This window comes from Vidua macroura, chromosome 6, assembly GCF_024509145.1.
Source record: "Vidua macroura isolate BioBank_ID:100142 chromosome 6, ASM2450914v1, whole genome shotgun sequence".
Lineage (NCBI taxonomy): Eukaryota > Metazoa > Chordata > Aves > Passeriformes > Viduidae > Vidua > Vidua macroura.
The window spans coordinates 47,989,607-48,010,043 of record NC_071576.1 but is presented as its reverse complement, the minus strand read 5'-3'; the positions used below and the strand labels follow the sequence as shown (position 1 = coordinate 48,010,043).

The 20,437-nt window shown below is 37.6% G+C and overlaps 1 protein-coding gene across 5 annotated transcripts in view; it reads left to right on the top strand.

Annotated features, from left to right (window-relative positions):
- CHKA (choline kinase alpha) overlaps nucleotides 1-18,237 on the top strand; it is a 40,513-nt gene extending 22,276 nt beyond the window's left edge. For 3 of the 5 annotated variants that reach the window (XM_053981303.1, XM_053981302.1, XM_053981306.1), the window contains exons 3-12: nucleotides 6,835-6,888; nucleotides 10,590-10,703; nucleotides 11,329-11,462; nucleotides 11,733-11,837; nucleotides 12,190-12,248; nucleotides 14,311-14,398; nucleotides 14,979-15,087; nucleotides 15,568-15,674; nucleotides 16,010-16,091; nucleotides 16,824-18,237. In XM_053981303.1, coding sequence (XP_053837278.1) covers nucleotides 6,835-6,888; nucleotides 10,590-10,703; nucleotides 11,329-11,462; nucleotides 11,733-11,837; nucleotides 12,190-12,248; nucleotides 14,311-14,398; nucleotides 14,979-15,087; nucleotides 15,568-15,674; nucleotides 16,010-16,091; nucleotides 16,824-16,883 — 912 coding nt within the window. In that variant the 3' untranslated portion in view covers nucleotides 16,884-18,237. Of the gene's footprint in view, nucleotides 1-1,743; nucleotides 1,795-3,625; nucleotides 3,686-4,806; nucleotides 4,928-6,834; nucleotides 6,889-10,589; nucleotides 10,704-11,328; nucleotides 11,463-11,732; nucleotides 11,838-12,189; nucleotides 12,249-14,310; nucleotides 14,399-14,978; nucleotides 15,088-15,567; nucleotides 15,675-16,009; nucleotides 16,092-16,823 lie in introns of those variants that run through there. The other 2 variants (XM_053981305.1, XM_053981304.1) reach the window with 2 other exon arrangements.
- The last annotated feature ends 2,200 nt before the right edge of the window (nucleotides 18,238-20,437 follow it).

The following is a 20,437-nucleotide window of genomic DNA, read 5'->3' as shown; positions in this document are numbered from 1 at the left end:
TCTATAGCTTCACTGTAATGTTTGGAGATCTTCATTTGTGGCACTATGCAGTTTTATCCTTTAGGCAATGTTTCTGTGGTAGGGGGTAGATTGCAAGCTGAAAGCAGTTTTCTTTATGGTTTGTTATTGTCTAGAACTTACACTCCTTTCTACACAGATCTGACTGGCGTGAATTAGCTGAAGGCTCATTTGCTGTTTCTTTGGGCACTAATGTTTTGTTTATGGTCTTAAGTTTGGACTGTGGTGTTTCAGAAAAATTTGCTTCTGTACAGAATGTAGGATTTTGCCATAACTAGCTAGATTGCAAGAGACTAAACTGCTTAATTTTAATCTTGATAGCACTTACGAATCTTGCAGATTAGTTGAAGGTTTTGTCAAGCTTATACACTGCTCAAGCATTTTATTAGATATTATGGGTACTTGTGCTGCTAGAAAATTTGATCTATAGTTTTAGAATAAGAATGAAGCGTGAACATCAATATTGTACAGTCATCTCATTCCAAAACATGCTTTCCTGAATGTGTGAAATGCCTTATAGCTGGCACAGAAACTTAACCAGATGTTTTGTTGAACTCTCTTAATGTTACTTTTATTTGGTTAGTAAAATGTAAATAGTATTGAAATCTGTCACACCGTAAGTGAAGTGGTTGGCAAATCTGTTTCAAATAGTAACATTTAAAAGCAAGACAATTTTGTAGTCTTCTAAAAGTCTCTCCTAAAGCTGACAGATTGTTACTCTAGCACTGTACAGCAGATCTTCTCTTATCCATCTCTGCTACTTGATTATATTGTAAATAAGCAATGTAAGTGTTTAACCTTATGAAAAATTGCAGCTTCATAACATTACATCTGTATGTTGGCAATTGTTTCTGTTTGACTTAGAGGGTCTGGTTTTATTATCCATTAATTTTATAGTTTCCAGTACTCAGTCACTTGCTTTGAACAACTGATCCAATATCTGCAGAAGATTTTCTGTTCCTGAGATTTCAGCCCATTCTTCCTGCTTCTGCTGTCTTGACCAAACTTACTATTAAAATCTCATTAGATACTGTTGCTTTACTGACTTTGAAGTGCTCCTTTATTATGTCATGTGAGTTGTTAACATTCCCGTGGTAACAAACTTTACCAGAAATATGTAAAATATTCCAGTGGTTTGGAATAGCATGAATTGCTTGGCTACAGCACCATATGTGTGTTGGGAAAGCTAAACTCTTAAACAAGAAAAGTGTGTAGAAGTTCAGTAATTCAAGCTTAGTCTTTAGTTTCACTCTTACTAAAAGCTGAGTGAAAAAAGGGGGGGTGTGAAACTTTTTCAAAATTACTCCTAGGATTGATGCCAAGTTTGGGTTATTTTTAAGAATTATTACTGGTTTCAATGTAATGCTAAGTTAATATGTAGAAAGCTTGAGTAGGAACATGGGCTGTAAAACTACTATAGTGGTAGAGCTTCTGTTTCCCAAGAGCTGTAAAGAAATATAGCCTTTCCCTTGTTTTTCAAAGGAAAAATAAAGTGGACTCTAGAATTTGGCTGCCCTCTTCCCTCTGGGTATTTTTTAACTTGCCTCTGCTCTGCCTCTATCCATGGAAGAAATCAAAACAAATTTTTGGGCTCTAAAATCAGAACTAATTTGGTTTGAAAATTGAAAGTGTGTTCATAACTTTCTAACCTTTCTGCTCTTGGTGTTGAAGGATCTTTTGAGATGTCTAACTTCCTTTATTTCCATAGTGGCAGTGAAATGACTGCTCTTGTTGGTGCAGTTCACTTATGGTTAAGTAAGCAGAGAAAGTCCCAAGGTAAAACTTTGATTGCATTGAGGTTCACAATTTTTGTCAACAAACATTTGTCTCTTCCAGCCCCTATACCTTAAATGCAAGTTAAATATAAGCAAACTGTTTTATTGGGTATTTTGAAAACCTCACAGAGGATTTCTATGAGTTTCTGGGTGGCATAAGCAGAATGTTATGACAAGCCTGTTAAGTGGGAGTAATTTGATATTTTTAGTAAAGTTGCTTAAGTTAAAAACCCTGTAGGAATTAAGGAACACTGCTTAAGTAAGTTGAGTTTTGAGACTTTATGCTAAAATCACAACTTAATTCTCAATGACTTAATTGTAACTGCCACTGGGTATTAGTAGTTACCACTTGTTTGTTTGAGCCTTTGTAGCATGTTTTAACTCTTGTCCATTTTACCTTCTGTTGAAATTGGAGCACAAACCAGTGATAGCAGTTCTTTATCCCTTTACTGTAAATACTGTGTATCTGTAGCAACCTGCACCAAATTATTGTACATACAGAAGACAAGTTTAAGTTAAAACTTGGAATACAAGCAGAAAATGGATCCTTTATTACTAACTTAAGAATGAATGATAATGGCACTGTAATTCTTTGAGCCACCTTTTAAAGGAACCTTTTTTAAAGGAACCTATTTTTTGAAAATAGCTCCAGTTTGCTTATTATGACTCTTGGAAGACACAAATGTCAGTACATAAAACTCATCCAATATAAACCATGCCAGCTGGCTAAAGCTGCCACATAGGGAAGGCTTTGTGCCTTCCTCTGTCATAGCTGATATGTTTAAGCCAATTTTTTGTGTGCATGACTGTTTTGGGGGGAGCTGGGTGGAGATGAACTGTGCTGGCTCGGCCATTATTATGAATGGTTGCACTGGCATGGATGCTTATAAATCAAGGACTTCTCTTGAGTATATCCTTGAGCAGAACTTTTAAGACGAGTATTGTACTTGTGACAGGTTAAAGTACTAACCACATTAAAACTCCAATGTTTGAGGCACAATGCAGATATGTCCTACACTGAAAAAAGGGAAATGTCTTACTCTGCTTCATTTATTCTTGCTCCAGCTTAGTTGCTAAATTTAAAGAGGAGCATTGGAAGTAAAACTTGTGGCAGAATGTCTTTAACTGTTGGTTGTATTAGTGTAAACAACTGAAACAAAAGGTTATCCAACAATATGCCATTTAATGTCCAGACTTTAAAATTGTATTTCACATTCATATCACTATAGTGTTTCTACTTAAATTCAAAATAGCGTCTTGAAAATGCTAATAGGATTTCAACATAAGGTGGCATCAACAAAAAATAAGCTCAAATTAAGGTGAAATTTAAGTTCACCTATCAGAAGGTAACTCAGGGATTGATTCCCATTCTTTTACATGTGTTAAAAGAACCTTGAACTCTGACTCACTGGGACTCTGTTACCTTTACAACAGCCAAAACAAAATCTTGTATGCAAATGAGGAAAACCAAACCAGGTTACCTAATGTTCCTTTCTGGTCTCTCAATTTCTATGTGAACAGATGCAAAATGAGTATAAATGGTTGCCACAGTTCTGTGGCAAATCTTTTTCCATACCTGCCTTGCTGCCTTTTATTTTGTCTAACTAAATAAAATGCAGACTGCTGTGTAACTGTAATTATCAACGTCTTCTGTGGTTGTTGGTGTCCATGTCTGTTTGTAGCATGGAGTAACTACAAATCCCTGGCACTGGCAGACGGCTTGAAAGAAACCAAGCACCTCTTACGGGGATATATTTGTGTTGGGTGGCATTAAGGGTGTTCTGGGGGTAATGTACCACTTTAGTTGTATATGCATGTGTTCTCTGCTGCAGGCTTGCCCATGCGATCGTGCCTAGAGCACTCTGGTTTCCAGGTGACAGACACGATTCACGGTATAGTATGAGATCTCTGAAGTGGAGCATTCTCTACAGCTTTCATTTTCTTTAGTACTGGATTTCATTGTTTAAAAGTAAGCCTTAAGTAGCACCAGCTACTGTCTGTGCATCTGAATGTTTACAGCAATAACAGAATATCAAAAACTGTCCCTTCCTTTTCTCTGCTCCCTCATAACAGAATGGTAACTTGAAATGTAGAGGATTGGAGTTGTGGCTTTTGTAGAGCTTGAATTGGGAATTCTTCACATGCTGGATTTTTAGGACTTCAGCAAATTAGTATCGGTTCCTTCAGGTCTGACAGGGATAAGTGTTCAGTGGCAGATCCTTAAAAGCAGAAATGGTTATTGCTAAATCTAAAGCTGGTTTTGTTCAATACACTGAATTTCAAATTGACATCTGCCGACAGCTTCTAGAAAAGTTTCCGCTGCTCACGTCACCTCTAACCTCTGAGGCAATTCATTGTAATGTTATGATTTAAGATTTGAATTCCTAGGGATTTATCTAATTCAAAGTATTGAAGTATTCTGAAGTATTGAAAACTAAAGCTGAGTAAGCTCAGAAAAATTGAGATATATTTTATTTAAATTTGTGAGCAGAGCTCAAAGTTATGTATAAAAAAAGAGATAAAAGTTCATTCTCTGTATAGAATTCTCTGGTCAAGCATCATTTAGGTTTTTTGATAAGAGACTTGTACTTTCAGCTACGGAAGAAATAAATTGGAAGCAAATGCTGAACTCAATTTTCTGTATCAAATTGCCAGATGTATAAACACTGTCTAGTCATCTGAGCAAAGATCAGTGTGTAGTGTTTCCCATTCAATTTACATGATCACCAATTAGACTCTAAACAACTTCTATTGAATATAGTTGCCCTCCCTTACTAAAACTGTAGTGAACTTTCTCAGGGCTTTGAGAATAAATCTTCCCACAATAAAAAAAAAGCTCTGAACAAATATTTGAAGAAATATTGAAGCTGTAGAACATGTGTCCTTTTCTAGTTAGTTTCCATGTAGAGAGAGCAATTAAAAAGCTCTAGCAGTTACTCAGTGATTCTCTTTTTCAGGTAATTAAAATCGCCTCATTTCTGTTGCTGTAAATAGCTCTCAGAATTGGACATTAGTTGGAGTGGGCTATTAAGAATTATGGAAAAAGTGAAATTGATTGATTTTGCCAAGAACAAGTGAACTAAATTGTTTGATCAAATTATGAGATGCTTTATTTTGAACCACTGTTCTCAGAGGTGAGTGTGGAATCAGGAAGTAATAAAATTCTACTACTTTAATCTGTTAAACTCTTAAACTTCTGGAACATAATATTGCATCCTGCTTACGTTGTTCTCCTTACCCATGTATAGTGAAGAATTTCCTACTTCTAGGCTGAGTACATGGCCACTTGTGAAGACTGATCCTCTCCAAGCTCCCATTCATATTTGCAAGTTATTTACATATTTGTAATAATTTTCTTCTGGAAACTAATGCTTCATGCTGAGGGAACAGAAAAGAGGGAAGGGATGTTGTAGAAGTCTCCTCTTGTAATGACTGCAGTAAAGCCCTAACTGTCCCTTTCTAATGGCACAGTAGATGCCATTAGGCTGTCTCCAACACTAATTTGAGGTGAACTTTTGGAACTGGCTAGCTTTTTATACAGTATGACCTCTGGAGAGCAGATGCCAGTTCAGGTTTTAGAGAAAAGTCTGTGCTTGCCTTCTGATTGAACTGAACCATTCTGAGGGCACCATTTATCAGGAAAGACTCCTGAATGGTGAGTAACTTTGACTGCTCAAGAAAAATCTGAGAGTGGTATTGATGTAGACCATGCTTGTTCAGAGAAGCCCTTTGTAAATTATTTTAATGCTATTGATCAGTTATACATTTAGCTGTAGTGAATATGTTTGGACTTCATTAATTTCCTTGAAAGTAATAGTAGTTTCCATATTGTCTTGTTTTAAACTTACATAGTAGTGTTATGGGAAGTACTTGCTGAAAGACCATCGATTGTTGTTAACTATCCTTCTTCTATAGCTTCTGAAATACTGTAACTGCAGAGCTTGTTGTACTGTACTTAAGGCAGCTGGTGTTGCTTAACTGTATTCCATTAAGTTCATATTTCCACCCTTGTTTTGGACATGTTAGAGCTTTGGAACAGGAAGGTATGCACATGGTCCTGTGAATGCAATGTCTGTGTTCAGAAGGTGGAGATGCAGGCTGCCTTTATGGGCCTCTAAAGCTAGTCTGGTTTAAACAGTCAATGGTGGAATTGCAAGATAAATAGCAGCCACAAACTGTCACTAATTCTAAGCAGATATTTGCTTTCTCTTCTCCTTACCTTCAAACCCTTTAAAGGACAAGGTTTTTAATACATCTTGTGTTTTTAAATGTGCAGCTCTATTAAAAGCATGTGCCATTGAGGGTTCAGTTGCTGAGGGTATGGTTTAATACTCTGAAACTGCTTTGTAATGTCTCTTAACAACCCTAGCACAATACATTATTCATGGAACTTGTTAAAGTTTTGCTAGTATACTGTGGTCCCTACTGAGACACCTTTAGCTTACATGGGCAATTCATGCTAAGAACAATCTTGGATTTGCACAGCCAGTGGTACACTGGACATACAGCCAAGACAAGCATGCTCTAAATAAGAAAATTCTAGCCACAAGGCATTTGGAAAATAAGGTAATAAGCAAAAAAAGTGCTTTGCAACCTTCATAACATGACTCTTCCAATAGTCCTTGTAAGGCTTTTATGTAATTTCTGTAATGTGTCTCAAGTGCTTTGGCTGGAAGAATCTCATCCCAGATGTTGTGCAGAGGGACTTAATTTTCTCTTAATTAAAAACATTCCTCTGAGCTTATGGTGCATTGAAATCTTGTTTTGAAAGACTAGGAAACAATAAAAATAAGTGAAAATCAGGTATTGACATGAATGGCTTGGTCTCAGTGGCACATCCTTTTGAAAAGTTTTGGAATTGTTGAAAGCGTGGTGGTCAGAGGTCAGATGGATACTAGTTCTGTAGCTGTCACAGATCCAAGACAGTGTTGAGACTTTTAGTTAACTGTAGCTGGTACTTCTACTCCCTTTGTTCTGGTGGTTACAGGTTAATAACTTTAAATTTCATCTTCTCATTGTGTTTGCTTTTTCTCATTCATAGAGGTCCTGTAATAAGGGAGAATCTGTACAGTCTCAGATGGAAAATGACTTACAAGTGAGTAATTACATTTGCTTATTTCACAGAATTTTATAGATTATAGGGAAATGTGGTGATCCTGCTTGTTTTAAACCAGTAGTTATTCCACCTGGCCTGTGTCTAGAAAATGTACAAAGTAATGAAGAAAAGAAATTTATTTGCTCACAGAAGCAACATTATGTGAGTGTCTGGACATAGTTTGGAAAGATTCAAACATCTCACATTATGAAGAAACAGCCCCCCAATTCTACCCTTAGCTTAAGTGGTTTTGAATATTGGTATCAGTACTGCTATTTCTAGTATTAGACTCTTCTTGAGTACATGAACGTCAGTTCTCTGCTTTACCTAATCCTTAATTTTTTAATACACTGATAACTCCTCTGAGGAAAGTACATGGAGCTGGAGAGAACTTGCTCTCCTGACTAGCACTGTGCTTGGATCATCTCTGCTCTGCAAACTTTAAATTTCTTGCATTTGGAGTAATTTCTTCTCCTGCAGCGTATTGTTTAGCTGAGTGTATCTTTTCTTAAAGTCATCTGAGCAGGATTTGGTGATTTAGATTTCTACCCTGGCAATATTTTTTCAGTAAGGGATAACATTGCAGCATGCTAGCCAGATGCCTTGGTTGTTATGTACTCTGTTTTCAGCTCATAGTGATTTTGGCAGTGACTAGGGAAAAGTACATTTTACTCAATTGATAAGTGCCGCTTTTCTCCCCTTGTATTTTTGCCTTCTGGGAATGCCATCTGAAACATTTTCAAGCATTTCTTTGGTTTGGGTCTTTTTTTTTTCTAGTGAGTTGAAACTGGTTTTAAATTTTTTGTTGTTGAATGACTGCTTTTGAAGTTTTGTTGAACTTTGTTTAGCTTACTGGAACAGCCTCAATCAGTTGAACCAAGATTGAACCGAAAAATGTACTGGTTTAATACCTCAGCTTTTTGTCAAATATGAAAAATGGAGATGGCTTGATTTCTTGTCTACCACAATCATGTAAAAAAAAGTTAGTTATTAAAAAACCCCCAAAATTTCAAACAAGCCCCACCCTGGTGACAGAAGCTCATAGAAGTTTTGCAGTACAGGAAACTAGGTTTTGAACTTCAGAACTTCATTTGTGGTATTTGTTGCTTGAAAATACTGATTGTCTACTGATAGGTTTTCTGCTGTTAAACTCATAGTGCTGAAATTTCACTGCTGAATCAGTGTTCTCAAGAATTACTGTCAGGATGGATTTGTTAATTTTCTTGTGTTTGGTTATGAGAAGAGATGATATTCTTTAGAGAGAATAAAATTCTCTGGGTTCACTAGCAAAGTCATTGTAGCTACTGAGCTGCCTGCTGTGTGACAATTGTGTCTAGACATTGATTGGATAGTCTTCTGTCAGCCCATAAGGCCTTTTAACAGGAATTTATTTGCTTTACTTTGGTTTTGCTATGAGTTGCAGTAATTTTCCTTCAAATATGACTACTTTATGTATTTTACAGTGAAATTTTTGTCAAGGCAGGAAAAAAGCAGAAGCTTCAGTTCCAACTGAAGTGTATAAAGGCTTTTGATCTCTTCTTGCCTGTATGGGAGTTGCATCCTGGGAAAGTCTTGTAAAAATGTGTATAATTGCTAGGTTTGAAATAAAACATTGATCTCTAAGTATTCATTTAAAAACATAAGTGGTACAATCTTCTCCAGAAGTCTAAATACAAGTGCTTATGGATGAATCTCTGAAACTGGTCAAAATTGAGAGCTTTAGATCTTAAAATGCTGTCTTGGCAGCGTAAGTATATTGCAAAGTGTTTGACGGCATTGAGGTACATAATTTCCTTGGTTACAATGCTTGATCCTTTGAAGTTATCAGGTTCATTATCATTATCAACATTAATCTGAAGAGTCAGTTACCTAGAATTGTTCAGTGTCCATATGAAGTATGCTACAGAATTTTTTTAACATCCTTTAGTAGTTTATTTCCACACCTATCCTGTGTTTGACAGCAGTGTATGGAGGGGAGACTTGGTAAAAGGTCCCTTGGGTATTATGAAGGAGAAGCCTTCATGGATGGAACAATACATGGGTGGTATTGTTCCAAAACTCTTATTAGACTTTGCTCAAATAACCATTTGGTTTCAGTACAGGAAAGTTCTTCTAGTGCTTGTCACTCCTGATGCATGAGGAGATGTCTTAATGAATAACAGGGATTTATTTGTATTTTCTGTTATTCAAGAATAGTGTGTTGCTTTTCAGTAAGATATGGAAATAAGGAGCTTATTTCCTTAATGAGAATAGACTTAAACATGCCTGGTGATGTACCATGTGCCGTCAAAGTCAGTGTTGGTGAATAATAGAGTGGACATTCAGTAGCTTGTAACTAATTTCCTTCTTGGTGCTTGGCATTAGGTTTCAGAACTAAATGGAAAAATTTCAGACCTCTGATGATGAGAGCATGTGAAATGATTTAAAACATATTTTTGGTGTGTTAGTGGATAAAGCATTTGGTGCTTTGAGGAACTGGGATGAAAAAAGGTGGAGAATATAGATGCAATACATTCTTATGCAAATTATCTTAATGTCTCCAGAACACAGTTACATGAGTCTTTACTACACTTCAATATGAAACTCTAGAATTTATTGAAGATCTCAGAATAATGTGTGGGACAATAATAAAAATAATTTATCAACATTGCTGCCTGGAGTGTACGCAAGAGTGGAACTTGTATAGAGTTACATACTGTCTGACACTGTGTTGACTGCAATAATGCAGAAGGATCTGTGGTCAGAAATACCTGAGAGGTTTCTTAATGTTGTGCTCTTCATTCTTACACTCTTAAGTTTTACGAGTCTGACTTTGAGATGAGCTGCTCAAAAGTAGGCAGAGGCTTGGAAGATCTTTAGGATTTGAGTAGAGCTAGATTCTGGTGAACATAATTGCTAGAAGTAGATATTTATAATGTGACCTCTGTGCTTACTTACAGATAAACTTACCCATCCAGAAAGTGATTTTAACAGTGTTTTTTAGACTAAATATTTCCTATTTCTATTAACTTTTAAATTCATATTAAAAAGTTGTCTGCTTGTCATTGTTATGAAGCAAGCCTATTGATGTATGAAAACCTTAGAGAAAAGTTACTGAAACTTGAGGTATGTTTGGTGGTAGAAAGGGAAGAACATTTATTCACATACACATATTCCTTAACAGGAGCTTAAATTAATTCCTCACTTCAAAAAAAAAAAAAAAACCTTAGGAATTCCTTCCATTAAGCACACTCGAAGTCATTCTTCTAAATGAAAAGTTTTGTTCAGTTCACTTCATTCACTTGTGTAGCTAAAATGTTCTTTTGAGAGGTAGTGTTCTGAAGAGTATCAAAATAGTTGATATAGGATAATATTTGTAGTTCCTGTGTTGTTTCAGTGGAATGAGCTCCTCTAGGAAATGAATATGCAGAGTTCCCACAGGTTAGAGAGAAGGTGTTTTGGTTTTTGCAGTTTTCCTTTCACCTGGCCCACCAGAAATTAAGTAATACAGATTTTCTTCCCCAGCTTTAAACTTGAAAGCAAAATACTTGTATTGCTCCCATGCTGACTAAAAGTTATTAGTCAAGAAACTTTGATTAGTAGAATGTTGAGTCTTTTCAAAGCTAGCCCTAAAATTTCTCACTTGGAAACAGTTTAGCTGTTGCGCACACCCACGGTAATTTCTGTGCAAGCACCAACTAATGCTTTAGTTTTTTTTGTAGGGAGCAGAAGCCATGGTTCTGGAAAGTGTTATGTTTGCCATTCTTGCAGAGAGAGCGCTCGGCCCAAAGCTGTATGGAATCTTCCCACAAGGGCGACTGGAGGAATTCATTCCCGTAAGTCGTGTTCATAATTAGTTAGTGGGCTGCTAGAAGCTGTTTTAATTGACCATGACAAGAAGGTCTCTGGACTGCCCAGAAAAGCAGGGATGTGGGAATGGAATACTTGGCCTCCTGTAGTAATTGCTGTCTGTAATTTGATACGGTTAGAGTGGGTGTTGGAGAGCCACATTGTAGTTCTTGCCAGGGGGAGATATCTAAAAACTCTTCAACTCTAGCAGCGGCTAATAAATGAAGATAAAAAGCCTATTAGATACCAAAGATAGCATAAGGAAGCTGTGGAGTAACACTTCCCTTTAACAGCAACAAGAGCAGACACTTTTGATATTCTTAAATATTTATACTTGATCTGCTTTGAAGATATTCTTAGTGTGAGATGTGATACTCCCCAGTTCTTGCATCTAGAAGTGAATTGATTAAGTTGTTAGTAGGGCTGGCTAATAGCTTTTCCAAAGGCATCAACTATGTAAGTTCTCCTGTGAGCAAAAAAAAAGTATTGCTTGAGTACTATGCTAGTATTTCACACTATACTGCATGGAGCCTAATGGTAGTGTTTATAACTAATCACAATTCTGTAACTCATCAATTAACTGTATTGTAAGAATACTGTATTTTATTACAGAGTAGGAAACTGAGCACTGAAGAACTAAGCTTACCTGACATATCTGCTGAAATAGCTGAGAAGATGGCCAGATTTCATGGCATGAAAATGCCATTTAATAAGGAACCTAAGTGGCTTTTTGGAACAATGGAAAAGTAAGTTATGCAATACTTTATGGGGAAAAAAGGTGACCTATTGTAATTTTGATAAGCAGATCATTCTTCTTGAATGCCTGAGAACACAAGCTTTCACTGTACCCAGAAACTATCACATGAAGGACTTCAGTTACCTTGAAGAACAGTAATGTTTTCTTCAGTAACTCTTTCAAACTTCCTTGATTTTAGTTTAAATGGTATCATAATATGGGAAGAATAATATACCCATTGTTACAAATCCTTTTTTATTGTCTCTTCTTTTTTTACCAGGTATCTAAATCAAGTGCTGAGAATTAAATTTACCAGAGAATGCCAAACCAGAAAACTGAACAAACTTCTCAGTTACAATCTCCCCCAGGAAATGAAAAATCTAAGGTAGACTTATTTTGTCTACCACTATCTTCTAATCTCCACAGTTTCTGCATGGATTTTTGTATACTTGTTCAGACATGTTATGCAGTATAATACTTTATATTCATCTTACTCTGCAAGCTGGGGACCCTTTTTGGTTCTGTGACCAACCTGAGTGTCATACAAATACAAAATTCTTTGATGAAATTGCTAATCTGACTTACTGATCATGAAGTCAAACTTAATTGTGCTGATGTTTTGTTCCTAATTAAGAAAATAGGCTGTTGCTGGGAGGAAATAATGTTTCAAATTCTTAAAACAAAATTACCTAGAAGTGATTTTTTTACTTAATAGATGCCCTGTTGCTTTTTTCTAGAGCTATGCTTGAAGCTACTTCTTCACCAGTTGTATTTTGCCACAATGATTGTCAAGAGGGTAAGCTGCTATTGTTTCAATACTGCTCAGCGATGTACTGTTGAGCCTTTTCTGGTTACTTGTTTGCTCTTTGAGAGGTAGCCACGTTGTGGAGATACTGCCCTGACTGGTGTGCTACAGTACCAAAGTATGGGCTTCTGCAACCCTTCAGGCTTTTTCAGAGAACTCTGGTGTCATGACTGGGTAAAGCCAAGAATGTACTCCTGCTCTGTTAGTAAAGGTCAGTTGATGATGGGAGCTTTATGTGTTTTCTGTTTAGACCATATCTTGTTTTGCTGCAATATACATGGTCAGAGTAGGTTATACTGGAGTTGTTTTAAAAGAAATATCCTGAAGTGCCATGAGTGGTGAAAATGGAGAGTAGGACACTTTGACGAGGCAGTTTTTAATTTGTACTGGTAAGAAACATTAGGGAAACCTTATCCACCTTTTTGTAGTATTGTCTGGGAGTCATGGAAGGAATAACAATTTTCCTGAGCCAGTTACTGTAAAAGATGAGGAAGGAAGCAAGGCTGAAGGTGTGTTGGGTGTGCTGTGTCACCTGAACAGTGGGTAAGCTGGGCTGAGCTGGAAGGATGCTCTAGTGGGACTGTGTATAGGGCTGTTTTGTTGTCACTGGTCCCAGCTTTGTCAGCTATGGCAGAGGAATTGCCCTGGAGGGCAGACACATAAGGAGAGGCAGCACAAGGGGAAAAGGTCACTAACCTGAGATGTCAGTGGTGGTGGAGTTTGAGGTCTCCTTGCTGATGTGGCAAGTTGCACTACTGGAGGAGTCGGAGCATAATAGGGCTGAGACAAGCTGGGGAGCCTAAACCTCCAAGGGGTTTGGGGGATGTGTGTGAAATACTGTGCTGCTTTTTCTGTTGGTGCATGGAGAACAGATGTACCTGCAGAGTCACACTACTGCAGAACTTGACATTGCTCTACGTTTATTTACTAACTGGTACTTGACAAAGACAGACTTGATGTCTTTTAGATAAATTATAGTGACCGTGTGAATTGAAAGACACATAAGCAATTGCCTAAACTTTCTGTATAGGTATTGGTTGTGCCACATATTAGAACAGCAGAGTGATCAGACTGACTTTCAGGCTGCTGAAAAGCAATTTCTGTCCCAAGTGTTGTATGATCAGTGATAGTGCTATGCTGATATGAGAAATGCTGTGAAATTTATAGATCTCAAGCTGTGCAAAGAAAGAATGCAGCAAGGACTGCTAAGGCTGACAGCCCTACCTGAGCCAACTGCAAGCTAAACTGGGGAAAGAGGATCCTTGGGAGAATAAATTTGCCTCTCCCTGTACAGAAAAGACTTTCTTGCTTTCAGCTTTACAAGGTGAAGTTGTATATTTCAACTTCCAGAGAGCTGGTGAACAGCCAGTGCAACTTGGCTTTAACTAAACCCAGCTGGCAACTCAGCCCCACAGAGCCACTCTGTCTTCCCAGTGAGATTGGGAAGAGAATTGGATGGGTAAAAGTGAGAACTCACAGGCTGAGATAAAGGCAGTTAATTAGGGAAACTAAAAGCTGCTCACATAAGCAAAGTAAACAAAGAAATGAATTCACTGCTACCCACAGGCAGGCAGGTGTTCAGCCATCCCCAGGAGAGCATGGCCCCATCACACACAACAGTGACTTGGGAAAACAAACACCATCACTCCAAACATCCCCTCTTCCTCCTTCTTCCCACTCTATATAGTGAGCATATAGTATGGAATATTCCTTTGGTCAGCTGTTCAGCTGTACCTCCTCACAACTCTGCCTGCACCCCGGTCCCTTTTTGGGCTGGGCTGTGAAGCAGAAAAGTCCTTGACTCTATAGAAGCACTTGCTCAGCAATAACAAAAACATCCCTGTGTTATCAACACCACAAATCCAAACATAGCCCTATGCCAGCTACTATGAAGAAAGTTAACTCCCCTGCCAAAACCAGCACACCTATAATTCTTCCGTGCAGATATAAGGGATAACTGAGATTAGCTGAACAATGTTCCTTGAGATGCACAGTATTGCTTTTCTCTGATTTTCCTGCATTATTAAATATGCAGTGTTATCTTAATTTTCAGGTAATATCTTACTTCTGGAAGGCAGAGAGAGTTCAGAAAACCAAAAGCTGATGCTCATTGACTTTGAATACAGCAGCTATAATTACCGGTAAACACGTTATTTTCTCTTCAGCATGGGAGTGTTTTCCTTTCTGCATGCTGCAGGGAGGCCAAGTGCTGCATTACTGCTTGTTTGTCTATTTTAGTGAATTGTGTTCTGCTTTGATAGTGGTGGTTAGCAAATATAATTAATCAAAACAATTCTGATGCTGTTGAGTTTAGGCACACAGCACAGGAAAAGTTGTTGTGGCTTCTTGATTGTTCAGACTAGATGGTTTGTTATGCACAAATGGCTTCTTGCTTGCATGTCAAAATTTCTTTCTGGTGGGAAGCTGAGGAAAAGGGTAGATTTTGTGTGCATATGTATGTAGGGCAGCTTTGCTTTGGTAAGTCTAGTATTTTTATGTAGCTGGTAGCTTTCATTCTTAATTGTCACTCTTTACTGTTATTATAATAATAATAACAATTGCAAAAACTTGTTTTCTGGTTATCAATTCTCTACCTCCAGCAAAAGTGCAGTAAATTCTGAGTAGCCCAGTGCTTTTAAATTTGATTTTGAGTTTGCTTTAAAAAACTCCAGATTGCTAGTTTGCCAATATTGAGGTACTTTGTCTTTATTTCTTTTTCAGAGGATTTGACATTGGAAATCACTTCTGTGAATGGATGTATGATTACTCATATGAGAAGTACCCATTCTTCAAAGCCAATGTTCTTAAATATCCTTCAAAGAAACAGCAGGTAGACACAAAAGACATAGTTAAATGCCAGTGTCCAGTCTTAACATCTTAATTATTTTTCAATTCTCTATTAGACTTACTGTGTCCCAAGATATTTCCTCCACAATTTTCTCAAGTGTAATACTTTGTCTAATCCTGACTACCTTTGCTTTAAAAATCATAGTAACTTAATAGCTATTCAGGATAGAATATTTACTGTGTGTGGTGTAGTCATCCACCACAAAAAGTCCAGTAGTTGTAGACTGCAACTATGAAATTAGTTAGCAGTAGCAGTATGCTGCCTGTCCTAATACTATAACTTTTCTTAAACCAGACTTTCAAGCAATTGTTAGAAGCACCATTAATCTTAAAGCTAACTCTAACACTGTTGATGATTGGAAAAAAATAAATGGCAACTTATTAGAAGGTCTGCCTAGGCCTGAAAGAAACAAATATATCTTGAGATGAAAAGTTTTAACTTAGTTGTTTACTTGCCTTCCAGCTTTATTTCCTCTCCAGTTACCTGTCTGCATTCCATGATGGCTTTGAAAATCGGAGCAATGAAGAGAAGTCTGAACTAGAAGAAGAAGTGTTGGTAGAAGTTAACAGGTAACTTGCCTTGTACAACTGTATCTTCAGACTTCTACTGTGGTACCTGTACTTGTATATATCTCTCTGGGTGGAGGAACTTGAGCCACGAGAGATTGAAAGCTATTTATATGTGGTAAAGAGCAATCCGTCCACTGTAGCATTGGATATGTGATATATACTATTAGTGAAGTAAACAGAATACTACTCAGTGGGGCATTATTTTTGTAGTATCATAGTTGAAGAAAAGGTGTGGACATCCCCAAACTAGGGAATACTGTTCTAAGAGGACATGGAAATAAGGTGGTGTGGCTTAGCTGGGTATTTATTTCAATAACATAGCCTTGTAATTTCAGGTTTGCCCTTGCATCACACTTCTTCTGGGGTCTGTGGTCTATTATACAAGCAAAGATCTCATCCATTGAGTTTGGGTACCTGGTAAGTAGAATTGTAGTTTTACAGAACTGAAAATGAATAATCTAAATAACCTGTGGTACATTATTGAAAATGCAATGGAATGGCCTCTCATAGCAACTAGTATCTTCTAAGTGGTGCAAAGCTTTTAAAAATCCATTTGTTACTAGTTTGTGCTCTTTGCTTAAGAATGTAAACAACATCTAAGATCATAAAAACTTCAGAAATTGTTTCCATGGTTATGCAGAGAATGTATAGCCTTGTGTCTAGCTATGTTGCAGCATTATTCTGCATCCCAGGCAAGAGAGAGGCCAACTTGCAGTGAGGATTTCAAACTAAGTGCAAACTCAAAGTGCACATGTTGTCCCATGGTGATGTTCAGTGTGCAGCAGTATCTGTGCCAGGTAGCAGCTTGTACTTGAGAAACTGATCAGTCCAGCCCTTGGTGTGTGCTCAGTGTACTGTAAAGTGATAGCACTGGCCGGTACATGGAATATCTTACTGGAAGTGTTGCAGGAGCCAGCCTTTTCAGTGAAGTCCTGGCCTTTTTAGTACCTGTTTTTTTCTGACATTTTGGCAGCAGCTAATTGTGTTAAAGTTGAAACAAAACTGGAAGAAATTTTAAGAAGCCAGAACACCTATGGAGAGATTATCCTTCAGAATAGAGCTAATTAGTACATTGAGATGGATTAGGAAAGCAACACAGTTAATGCCTCATTATGTTTACTGAATACTGAATGTCCTTTATGTCTCCAGGAATATGCGTTATCCAGATTTGATGCCTACTTTGATCAGAAGAGGAAGCTGAAGGTGTGAATGTGGGAGGAGTAGCCTGTTGGTAACTGTATGAAGAGGGCAGCTGAACAGAACTTCCACTGTGCTTAGGCTACTGTATCTCTAATGAAGGTGTCACTGAATTCCAGTTCCTGGGAATGCAGGTGTACAGTACTGAGGACTATAAAAATTACTTGTTTACAGTTCTGTAAATAGGTGGAATGAGATTGGGAGGCAAAAGTAAAATACAACCATGCAATATCTTTAAATATTTTCAATCTAGGAGCTATTTGTAATATGGGAGAAGCTTAAAATTAGGTGTCAATACCACATGCATCAGAGCAAACTTATTGTGGGTACATTTTTGGGGGATGTTGGCATTCTGGTTTGTGTTGTAAGTGGAACAGCTGCAAAAGCTGATTTGTTGTAGACACTGCCTCTTAAGGAGAAGGAAAAGCAAAGGAGACAACTGGTAAACTGTGAAGTAGGCTTAAAAACTTACTGGGAGTTTAGGTTCACCATGCCCCAAGAACACTATCTTCAAAACTGCTGATACCTTACACCACTTTAACCAGAAGCAAATAAACACATTGAAGGAGCGTGCTTTAAAGTGTTAGTGACAGACACATGAATGTTTCTCTTAGGCTGGTGTGCCTGGGAAGTGAAGTACGAATGAGCTTTGAACTGGACATTCTGAAGGAGTTTGTTTTGAACTGTTTGTTCCATGTCATTCAAGAATATGCTTTAGCCCAGCCTGGTTCTCTTAAAATGCTGTGTCCTGCACAGGGGGATCTGTGGGCTGGCAGCACTGGGAAGAGTGCCTTGAATTGCTCTAGCAGCTCCCCCAGATAACTGGATTGGCATTGACAGTACTGGAAATTGAGGACCATCTCTCTTCTTGTGTTGCCACAGTATATGGCTGTAATAAATAGTAGAGCCAAAGACTGTGGAGAGCACTTCAGGAAATTGCTGTTCTGCTCATCCAGTTCTTATGTGGTTTGAGAGGTGCATTTCTTGCACCTTCAATTCCCATCATATTCCAGGAATCCAGTAAAGTTGAGCATCTTGTGGGGAACAATAACATGTATATTGAAACTTGAGTATAATCTGTGTACATGCCATCTAAAGATTTCTTTTGATTTTTGGGAGCTTGTTTATTTCAAATGTTATTTGTTTGTGCTTTCTAACACACTGTATTATAAACAAACTTCTAAGTTTACCCTTTTTTGACTTGTGTAGCAAATACTGTTTGAAGCGGCTGAAAAAATGTGCAGCATTTGATGTACTGTATAGCAGAACTTGTAAAAGCTGTCATGTTACTCTCTTGTACAGAGAATCACTTTCCATACATTCAGTTATTAATACTTTATAATAAAGATAAAGCACTTAAAAATACTGTTGTTGATATTCTTGAATCTGTTACAGCTGCAGGATAAAATAAATGCCCTTGTGGCCCTATCTCTGTTGAATCCTTGCAAAGACAGACTGAGATACAGGCTTAGTGCTCTGGGATATATCTTCTACTTAAATGTGTCTTCAGCATTTATTGTGTAATTGAATTCTAATAGAAAGAAAGGTGTTTAAAGCAAGCAATGAAAAGCAGATTGAACATCAGTTTCTAAGTTGATAGCTTTAGAGGTGGGAAGAGTTTTAGTTGAAGCACTTCACTCTATCTGCCCTGTTGACTACCCCCAAAGCAAAGTTAAAAGGTACCAGCACACTTGGAATTTTACTAGAAATACTTAATGTGGTGTTCCAGTATGAACAGCCAGGTCATTTCTCTAGGCTGCTGAAGGCTTCATTTACAGTATTGTTGCACACAGCAAACTCAGTAGAAATGGCAGTATAGGGAAAAGAGTGGGAACAAACACTTCAGAATGAGGCTCTGCACATAGTTGAAAATATTATTGATATGTAGTAGGTTTCTGGAATCTTGGAAAGTATTCCAAGAGTAAATTCAAGTTCTTGAGAAACCACCCATGGATACTGACTCATCACTTCACATTTCACAGAACCAAATAGGGAAGGGGACTCAGTCACAGTAGTGCTAGCTGTAATAAAAGGTGTGATTGGAGGTGATTCCCTTTAAGGGAGTTAGAGTGCCTCTTAAATTTGGAGAGGAAACTCAAGTTCCCTGGTGAGATGCTTTGTCTAAGTCCCAGAACTGCAGCTGTACCACCAGTACTTCTACTGTGATCTCTCAGGGTGAGGAAAGACCTTGAAGGAAAGCAAAGCATGCTCCAGCATGTGCCTTCTGAAATATAAATTGGTTTTTAAAAGGATGTGATGCCCCTGAGTGTTGTGTGGACACTTGGTGGGGACATATGGAAGTCAACACTTGTGAGAAGAGACAATGCTTAGTTCCTAGTAATTTTTTCAGTCTTGCCTATTGATGGCAAGTTCCTTCTGTATTCTTGGAGAACTTGGAATAGACAAAGGAACTGGAGTAAAACCTTCTAGTACTCATAGTCACTGAATGTTAAAGCTGATTTATGGGCTGATAGAGCAGCTATTTAAATGTATTGGCACTTCATAAGAGTTAGTATAAAGGTAGTTAAGTATTTCTTAGTTTTTAATTTCAAAATGGTTATGGTCAAGCTGATTTGCTTTTCACAAAGGCAGTTTAAAAACTCCTGATTGATCCTCCTTTCAGTTGATTTGTAAAAACAATTTGTGCTTGAGCTCTTGCTTGAAACTGCTGAGTTTTATCTCCACTTTGTGAATTCTTGTCTCTGGACCTGCTATAAACTGGTGAAAATGTGACTTTTCACCAGTTATAAGAGTTAAAAGAAGAACATTTATTACTTTTAAAGGAAGCTATTGCTTGTCTAGCCAGACAGCTTATCTCAGCCACCACTTGGAGGTAATTCAGTGGGTAATTGGCCCAGTTTAGTGTGTATCACCATCACTCCTACAACTACTTATATGTTCAAACTCATTAAGGATTTTCCCTGCACAGTCCTAGGGCCTTCTCTTTAACTGGAAAAGTAGGTATTTCTTGGCTGAATTGCATACAATCAATTAGTAAATTAAACATCTTTGATAGTGATGATGCTACTAAATAGAATTACACTATTTTTGGAGTTGTTATTCTTCATAGAATCAATTAGGAAAAAAAGTTTATTTCCAGCCTTTCCTCAGGGTACACACTCAGCAAGGAGAAACTGGCAAAAAGCAATAGCAGCTTTTGCTCTCTGTGACTCTGGGCCTTTCCAACAAATGCAAAGGTATTTGGCATAGTGGGAAGAATCTGAGATTTACCAGATTTTGATCTCTTAATGTTTGGGAACTGCTGTGTTTTCACTGCTAGGCTTTGTCACTTAAGGCTTCAGAAGTTACTTTGGAAAATCCCTGTTCCCCAGCATTGAACATACTTCTGTGAAAATTTCACTGGGATTGTTTGGCATTTTTCTTCATAGCAGCTTGGAGGAGTGATAAGTGTTCTGAAAAACAGGGAACTGAGCAAATCAACTCTTTCACTGAAAATTTGCTACTATCAATAAGAATTTCTGCTTTTTCCTGCATATTGACTTGGCTGAGGTTGCACTGCAGCTTAAATGGAATCAGCTGGGTTTCACTCCTCCAGGTGGATGTAA